The sequence below is a fragment of the Lolium rigidum genome, chromosome 3 (assembly GCF_022539505.1).
Source record: "Lolium rigidum isolate FL_2022 chromosome 3, APGP_CSIRO_Lrig_0.1, whole genome shotgun sequence".
Taxonomy (NCBI): Eukaryota; Viridiplantae; Streptophyta; class Magnoliopsida; order Poales; family Poaceae; genus Lolium; species Lolium rigidum.
This window is the reverse complement of record NC_061510.1, coordinates 147,679,074-147,687,670: the sequence shown is the minus strand read 5'-3', so window position 1 is coordinate 147,687,670 and position 8,597 is coordinate 147,679,074. Positions and strand designations below refer to the sequence as shown.

The following is an 8,597-nucleotide window of genomic DNA, read 5'->3' as shown; positions in this document are numbered from 1 at the left end:
TTTTATTCAACTTAAAATGTTACCGATTACATAATAATTAATAAAATTGCATAATAAATATTAAAAATTACATAATAAATAAAAATACAAATTATATTTCTTGTTTTTCTAAATAGCCTATATGACAAGTGTGTACTTGTGTTTGTATTTTGAACTGAAAGAGTAAAAAAAGGAAAGAAAATAAAAGAAGGAAAGAAAATAAAATAAAAACTGACATTTAAAGAATAAAAGAAGGAAAGAAAAAAAGAAAAAAAGAAAAAAACCGACCACCGCGTCTTCTTCTACCTCTCGCCCGCGTCGCCCCGCCTCTCGCCCCTCCTCTCGCCCGCGTCGCCATCGCGCCGCCCCGCTTCCCGCCCCTCTCCCGCCTCCCTCCCGCCGCCAACGCGGGCGCCAGCCGGGCGGGAGCGGGCGCTACCGCCGGGCGCCCCCGCCGGCGCCCCTCCCTCCCGTCCCGCCCGCCTCCAGCCCCTCTCCCGCCCCGCCCCGGGCGGTAGCGCCCCGGCTGCCGCCCGCGTTGGCACCAGCCTTACGGTCGATGGATGTGGATTGGCTCGTCGCAGCTCTCACTTACTTCGCCGTACCACAACAGCACTTGGCGTCGCTGGCACGGCGCCTTGACGAGTTTCCACGTCGTGTCGCTACCGCATCTTCGCACGCCATAGCCTGATAGCCATGGCCTACCCCTCCTCGTCCCACCGAGAAGAATCGCCGCCGGCGCCGGAGCAGGCGACGAGGGACTGGGCGGAGCTGCCGCGGGACGCGCTGCTCACCGTGCTCCAGAAGCTGGGCCACGTGGACATCCTCATGGGGGTCGCGCAGGTGTGCGGGCCCTGGGCGCGGGCGGCGCGGGAGGAGCCCGAGCTGTGGCGCCGCGTCGACCTGCGCCTCCACGGCCGCCGCCTCATGCCCCCCCGCCGCGCTAACAGCATGGCGCGGGAGGCCGTCAGGCGCGGCGCGGGGCAGTGCCAGGCCTTCTGGGCCGAGGGCGCCCTGGACCACAGCGTCATCTCCCTCCTCGGCGATACATCGTAAGGATTCTACTAACTAATTCGCTTCTCTTGCTTTCTCGACCCGTGATTCAAATCAAGAAACGGAATTTCTACACAGGTCCTACCATTAGATTACTTACCTTACCTGCAACTATTAGTAACCCGCACTCTCTGAGCCAAGCGCTGCTTGCCCACTGCCATTCCCAATTGACCCCCAGCAGCAATGGATGCTCAATTCGCTGTCGCACTGTGAAGCAGAGCAATGCGGCACTCAGCTGTCCACTGTCGTCGCACGAGGTAGTGCTAGCGGCGCTGCTGCTGGCGGATCTGGCGGAATTGCTCTCTGTAGGCATGATTATATGGGCGGACAGGCTATGCATCAAAACTTATCTTATCCCCATTTTCATCTTGCAAGACCATTTGTTAAATGACCATCATGTCATCTCCCAGGAATATATGTATGGAGGATCTCTTTTACCTGCCTTTCTTTCAGTAGGCATATTTGGAATCCAACAATCTGAATCCGGCTGTGAGAATTTTAATGGACAGATAAAGAAGGGTCAATGGTCATATATACGAGCCAGTTCATGTCAGCTTAAGCATAAGGTTTTTTTTCTGGTATTGCTCCATGACCTAAATACCAGGAATTCTCTCAAAAGCGAGAATCTTGTGACCCCTTGCTATAACTGTACCTTGCACAATTGCAATGCTGAGGAATCCCTTCAGCATCTTTTCTAGTACTGTCTTCTTTTCTCAAAGATGTCGAGATTATACTAGCACTACAAGATCATACAAATCTATGGGTTTATGAAGCTTTTAGTGATATCAAAGTCAAGTTTAAGATGCCCCTTTTCCATGGAAATAGTAATCGCTGCCTCATGGAGCAAGCATTTGGGTAAGAAGAAACAAATTAATCTTTCATAATGAAGCTTCAAGCCCCCCACTTTTGATATGTGGCACCAATATTACATACATACATGAATTTGTCTTGGTGGGTCACTGGTCTAGGAAAAAATATACTTCCCAATTTTCTGATTGGTTACAAACTATTTGCGCACCTTCTTTTTTTAGTCTTTGTATATGTAAGTACCCACTACATATTACATAATGAAGGAATCTCCCTACCTTTTTCCATAAAAAAGATGTTTGGTTATGTCATACATTATTTGACATTGATGCACACCAAGAAGTTAAAATGCGCAAGGTAAAATTAAAATGGCGATTTTGAATGTACGCAGCCACTTGGTTACACACTTTAAGCGGAGCCATATTAAGTTAGGTCAGAATTCTAATACTGGCACTCAAGACTAAGAGTATCTTTGTGAACCAAGCATGGACAGGAAATTCTGACCATCCGTGCTGCAATTTGAGAAGACGATTTATTTACTTTCTGTGATAAGAATCTTTTTTCTATGAACTTCAAATTGCTAGAGGCGGATTCTGAATTCTGAGAGCTAGTCGAGTCTCATAACCTAACCTATCCTCTCTCCCCTGACCTAACCTAACCTATCCTCTCTCCCCCGAGGCGGCGGCGCCACCCGCCGTCCCCGGGGAGTTCCCCTCCACACCGCCCTCCTCCCCTCCCCTACAGGCCCCCCTCCTCCGCCGCCGTCGCCGAGGACGCCGCGGGGCAAAGCCCCTGTGGTGAGGCGGCGGTGGCGGCTCGGTCCTCCGTCGGCAGAGCGCAGCGCGGCCTGCGGGAGCGTGTGGGGGCGGCGGCCTACACCCTCCTCCTCCGTCGACTGAACGCAGCGGGATGGCGGTGGCCGGCGGATCTCCGGCGGCCGGCGGATCTCCGGCGGCCGGCGGCGGATGTTGGCTGCGGTGTGGTCGGATCTGGGCCCGAGGTTCGGATCGCGATCCATCGCGGCTGCGTCTCGTTAATGGCACGAGGAGGCTTCGCTGGGTCTTCTTCGCGGCTTGAGGACGTCCGGGTCTTCGGCCCGGGCATGGTGGTGGTGGCCGACTTCATCCACCGAAGGCGGTCGGCCGAGCTGGGCTGTGTTGGATTTTTTATCCCACTTTTAGCGCCGGCAGCGAGACGGGGAGGCATAATAGCCGGTGAAAACCGAGCCGACTCCGGTCATGGCGGGCGATGGCGGCGTCTGCGCCGTTATCTTGTTGAAGGCATCGTCAAGCAACTATCGCTAACCTACTCGTTCGGCGGCGAGATGGAGGAGCTTGGAAGCCGGCGATGGTGTCGCCGGTGGAGGGTTGGAGTGGCCAGCCCGGGATGGTCGCCGACGTGGGGGTCCGACCTGAATAGGCGGCGGTCCTAGGGCCTCTCTTGCGTGAAGAGGAGGACCTACCGGAGGCCTGGACTCGTGATCTGGCCGGAGTGTTGAGTTCCGGAAGGCTCCGCCGGTGAATGTAACAGTGCTTTTGCCTGGAGTTTGTTGGATCGGAGGTATTCGGTCGTGCGCACCCATGTTTTTATTCCGACCGATTAGTTCTGGAGGGAGCGGCGCGAAGCTCTTATTCTTTGTTGACATCAAGTGACTATGGATCCATGATGAAAGTCGGAAGAAGAGAATTTCATGAAGGCCGGTGGGGAGGACTAGCTAAGGGAGGTTCAAGTCTCTGCGTTGTTGAGAGACTTGCTTGGTGTTCCGGGCTTCACAGCAGCGGTATGAAAGTGGGGGCGACAACACAGGTGAAGTGCAGAGTCCTACCTTTCAGGGTGAAAACCCAAGGTCTGGCCTTAATTGGTTGTGCCTGGCAATGTCCTTGGTGGAGGAATTGTTTTGAGAGCGGGGACTATCTTCAGGGTGAAAATCTAAGATCTTTGATCGAGCGACGACGGTGTTTGAGCACTGTTCCCTTCTTGGAGGCGTCGTTTTTGGAGAGTCTGTAATTCAGGTGTTGTCTTGGCGGTGGATGTATTGCTGTTGTTAGGCCCGAGATACTGTAGCGGGACTTTTGTTTCTTAGTTTTCTTTTTCATAGTGCCATTAGGGTGGTGCGTTGTTGCAGAGGCTGGGTGTAATTGGTATCTTATTGATATTAATATATTCCCTTTATCGAAAAAAAGAATCTTTTTTCTTATGTATAATACTTTATGCCCTCAAGATGATGATCAACTTATTGCTCAAGCCTAATTCGGACTGAAGCTGGTACATACTTATTTTGCAGGGCGCTATCACTGAAGAGCCTCCGTCTCATCTATTGCGATTGGATCTACGACACACCTCTAGCGTTAACGATGACAAAATTCACTCTCCTAGAGGAGCTAGAGCTCTCGAACTACCGCGCGGACTTCCCCAAGACGTGTACGGCTGCCGGCAAGGCCTGCCCACTCCTGAAGCGTCTCCGGCTGAGCAGCGAGCGATTCGTTAAACACAGCCAAGTACCCGCAGATGGGGAGGCGGCTGCGATCGCCACAACGATGCCTGGGCTGCGATCGCTGCAGCTCTTCGCGAAACGCCTCACAAACGGTGGCCTGGCGGCCATCCTCGATGGCTGCCCACTCCTGGAGTCACTCGACATCCGCCACTGCTTCAACATTGTGATGAATGACGAGCTGTGTGCGAGGTGCTCCCTGGTCGAGATGCTCAGGCACCCCCACGACCCAACAGATGACTACGATCTCAAGTTCTCTTCGCCGGACATGGACTACCCCTGGGTGAGGATGACACCGCAGACCGAATACTATGACGAATGGGAGTTCAGTTCACGCTAGTGTCAATTGGTTCGGCGTCCTTGATTACGTGAATGTCTACACAGTTGTGCATACTTTACATGCATGCATGTTACCAGATTGTCATCATGATTCTGAGAATAATGTGCAGTTCCCTTATTTATGCTCTGAATAATATTGTCATTATCGGATAGAATGACTGTTGCTACAATTAAATTTGTTCACATTTGATTGTAGCAGTTGCACTACTCTTAACGAAGAGGTACAGATGGAAAATTATTTTGTAGGTCATCAACATTTCAAAGTCACGATTAAATCTTCCTAGGCTGTATATTGTTCTTTCTTCGGTACTTTCCTTCTTGCTAGCCAATACTACTTTATTTTTGACAAATATATACATCTTTATTCAATTTGCATCACTTGACATCAGAAGTTTAATTGATTCGGGGGATCATCAAGCCAGACAGAATGACCTAAACCACTTGCTAGTCTAGCAAGCTCGTGGGCCACAGTGGTACAAATTCAAGCTCAATCTTGATAAAATCCCAACACAGATGATAACAATTGTTATATTATGACCCAAATGCATATACTAAAGGGAGGCTAACTTCTGACGAGCGGATCGAGGCCCGTTACCGGTAGTCTTGGGCCGAAGCGTAGCAGAGTCTGAAGTTAGCCCATACGCCGTGCCCTGCATGCAGGGACGCCTGCGAAGAGGGGTGCGGGGGGCGGCAGCCCCCCGCGGTATAGTACGGATCGTTGGCACCGCCTATATATACATCTTGTAAGCCGCCGGCTAGGGTTTATCAGATTATAAGATAACCCACGGCCTTTGTAAACACTTCCCGATATAGTGGAGTTTTGCTGGCTAGCGCCCGTGGTTTTTCCCCTTCTGTGTTGGAAGGGGTTTTCCACGTTAAATCTTGTGTCTCCGCTGTGTTTACCTTTATCGTTCTTCGTTCTTTGCTTGTCGCTTTTATAACAAGGGGTATCAGAGCCTGTGTTTCAATCTAGGGTTTTGCGACATGTCTTTCTTGAAGTTCGATCTACCGCAGCTGGATTATACCACTAGATTTTCTCTGTGGCAAGTGAAGATGAGGGCGATCCTTACCCAATCTTCTGATCTGGATGAAGCTCTTGGATGAAGATCTTGATGGATTTGGCAAGAAAGATGCCAAGACCTGGACCAACGATGAAAAGAGGAAATACCGTAAGGGTTTTTCATTAATTCAGCTTCATCTATCCAATAATATCTTGCAGGAAATGCTGGCTGAGAAATCCGAAGCGGCGCTGTGGTTGAAACTGGAATCGATCTGCATGTCCAAAGATCTAACCAGTAAGATGCACGTGAAGATGAAGTTGTTCTCGCACAAGCTGCAAGAAGGTGCGTCAATGATGAATCACCTATCGATCTTTAGAGAGATCGTTTCCGATTTGCTGTCCATGGAGGTAAAATATGATGATGAGGATCTCACTCTTATACTGTTAGTCTCGTTGCCTAATTCTCTTGCGAATTTTCGAGACACCTTGTTATACAACCGTGATGAACTAACCATGCCGAAGTTTATGAGGCCCTCCAGCAGAGGGAAAAGATGAAATCTATGGTGCAGGCAGAGGGTTCATCATCTAAGGCAGAAGCACTGCAGGTCCGAGGCAGGACCGAGAACAGAAACAACAACTACAATAACTACAACACAGATAAGAGCAAGACCGACAGAGGTTGCTCAAAGTCCAACAGACAAGATTGTAAGTTCTGCAAGTATTGTAAGAAAACTAGCCACAATATTGATGATTGCTGGAAGTTGCAGAACAAAGAGAAAAGAAATGGTACTTACCAATATAAAAACAAATCCGAGGGTGATGGTAAGGCTGCTGTTGTTTCCAGTGATAATTCTGATGGCGATTGCCTAGTTGTGTTTGCTGGTTGTGTTTCTGGTAATGATGAGTGGATCCTTGATTCTGCATGTTTTTTCATATTTGCTGTAACAAAGACTGGTTTAGTTCTTATGAGTTTGTTCAGAGTGGAGATGTTGTGCGTATGGGACATAACAACCCACGTGAGATCGTGGGCATTGGCTCCGTTCAGATCAAGATGCATGATGGCATGACACACACTCCGATAGATGTGAGACACATACCTGGCATCGCCAAAAATCTGATCTCTCTCAGTACCGTTGATGTTGATGGGTACAAACACTCCGGTTCTCGCGGAGTTCTGAAGGTATCAAAAGGTTCTCTCGTTCACATGATTGGTGATATAAATTCTGCAAAATTATATGTTCTTAGAGGTAGCACTTTGTCTGGTACTGCTGCTGCTGTTATTCCTGATAAACCTGGTAAAACTAATCTGTGACATATGTGTCTTGGACATATGAGTGAACATGACATGGCAGAATTGCACATGAGAGACCTGCTAGATGGCTGCAATTTGAGTAAGTTTGAGTTCTGTGAGCACTGCATTTTTGGTAAGCATAAAAGAGTTAAATTCAATGCTTATGTTCATACCACTAAAGGGATTCTAGAATATGTGCATGCTGATGTGTGGGGACCTTTCCGCAAGACTTCTCTTGGTGGTGAGAATTACATGCTTACTATCATAGATGATACTCCAGAAAAGTGTGACCTTTCTTTTTGAAACATCTGATGTGTTTGATGCTTTTAGAAAGTAGAAAGTTATGGTAGAGAAGCAAACAGAAAAGAAAGTTATATTGCTTCGTACTGACAATGACATGGAGTTTTGTTCTACTGTTTTCAATGATTATTGCAGCGACGAAGGCATTGTCAGGCACCACACCATCCCATATACTCCTCAGCAGAATGGTGTGGCGGAGAGGATGAACAAAACCATCATCTCCAAGGCTCGCTGCATGTTGTCCAATGCTGGTATTCATAGACGTTTTTGGGATGAAGCAGCCTCCACCGCTTGTTACTTGATAAACAGATCACCTTACATTCCGCTTGATAAGAAAACTCCTATCAAGATATGATCTGGTTCATCTGCTGATTATTCACAGTTGAGAGTTTTCGGTTGCACTGCTTATGCTCATGTTGATAATGGAAAGCTAGAGCCTAGGGCTGTTAAGTGTGTGTTTCTTGGTTATGGTTCAGGAGTTAAGGCATACAAGTTATGGAATCCTGAAACTAAGAAAGTTTTGCATAGCAGGAATGTAGTTTTTAATGAGGTTGTCATGTTTTATAAGAGTTCATCTATAGATGTTACTGATGTTGTTGGTTTTTCTGATAATTCTGATGATGAACAATAGAGGATTAGCTTGCAGGTGGAGCACGTGGAGGAGAAAGAAAATGATGTTGCTGAAAATGATAACACTATTGTTCAACACTCACCGCATGTTTTGCAGCAAACAAATAGTTCCATTGCTGCTGATAGACCGAGGCGTAACAAAGGTCCACTTCCTCGTTTAATTGAAGAATGTAATCTTGTTCATCATGCTTTGAGTTGTGCTGACAGGTGGAGCATGATACTGAACCTGCTACATATACTGAGGCCGTTGCATCCGTTGACCGCGTGAAGTGGATTTCTGCTATGTAGAGGAGATGCAATCGCTTGACAGGAATGGCACATGGGATGTTGTGCTCTTGCCTAAACAAAAGAAGGTTGTCCGCTGTAAGTGGATATTTAAAAGAAACGAAGGTTTGTCTCCTAATGAGCCTCTCAGGTTTAAGGTAAGGTTAGTAGCAAAAGGTTTCAGCCAAATTCCAGGTATTGATTATAATGATGTATTCTCTCCGGTTATGAAGCATAGTTTTATTCGTGCATTCTTTGGTATTGTGGCTATGCATGATCTTGAGCTTGAGCAGCTAGATGTAAGGACTGCTTTTCTGCATTATGAGCTTGAGGAGGAGATATACATGGACCAACCTGAAGGTTTTGTTGTGCCTGGTAAGGAGGATCTTGTTTGCAACCTAAAGAGGTCTCTTTATGGTTTGAAACAGTCTCCAAGACAATGG

The 8,597-nt window shown here is 47.9% G+C and overlaps 1 protein-coding gene across 1 annotated transcript; it reads left to right on the top strand.

Annotated features, from left to right (window-relative positions):
- The first annotated feature begins 576 nt into the window (after nucleotides 1-576).
- On the top strand, nucleotides 577-4,936 carry LOC124698383 (putative F-box/LRR-repeat protein 23). The gene is made up of 2 exons (XM_047230864.1): nucleotides 577-1,031; nucleotides 4,124-4,936. The coding sequence occupies exons 1-2, from the start codon at nucleotides 676-678 to the stop codon at nucleotides 4,668-4,670; spliced, it is 903 nt and encodes a 300-aa protein (XP_047086820.1). The 5' UTR covers nucleotides 577-675; the 3' UTR covers nucleotides 4,671-4,936.
- Nucleotides 4,937-8,597: the final 3,661 nt, after the last annotated feature.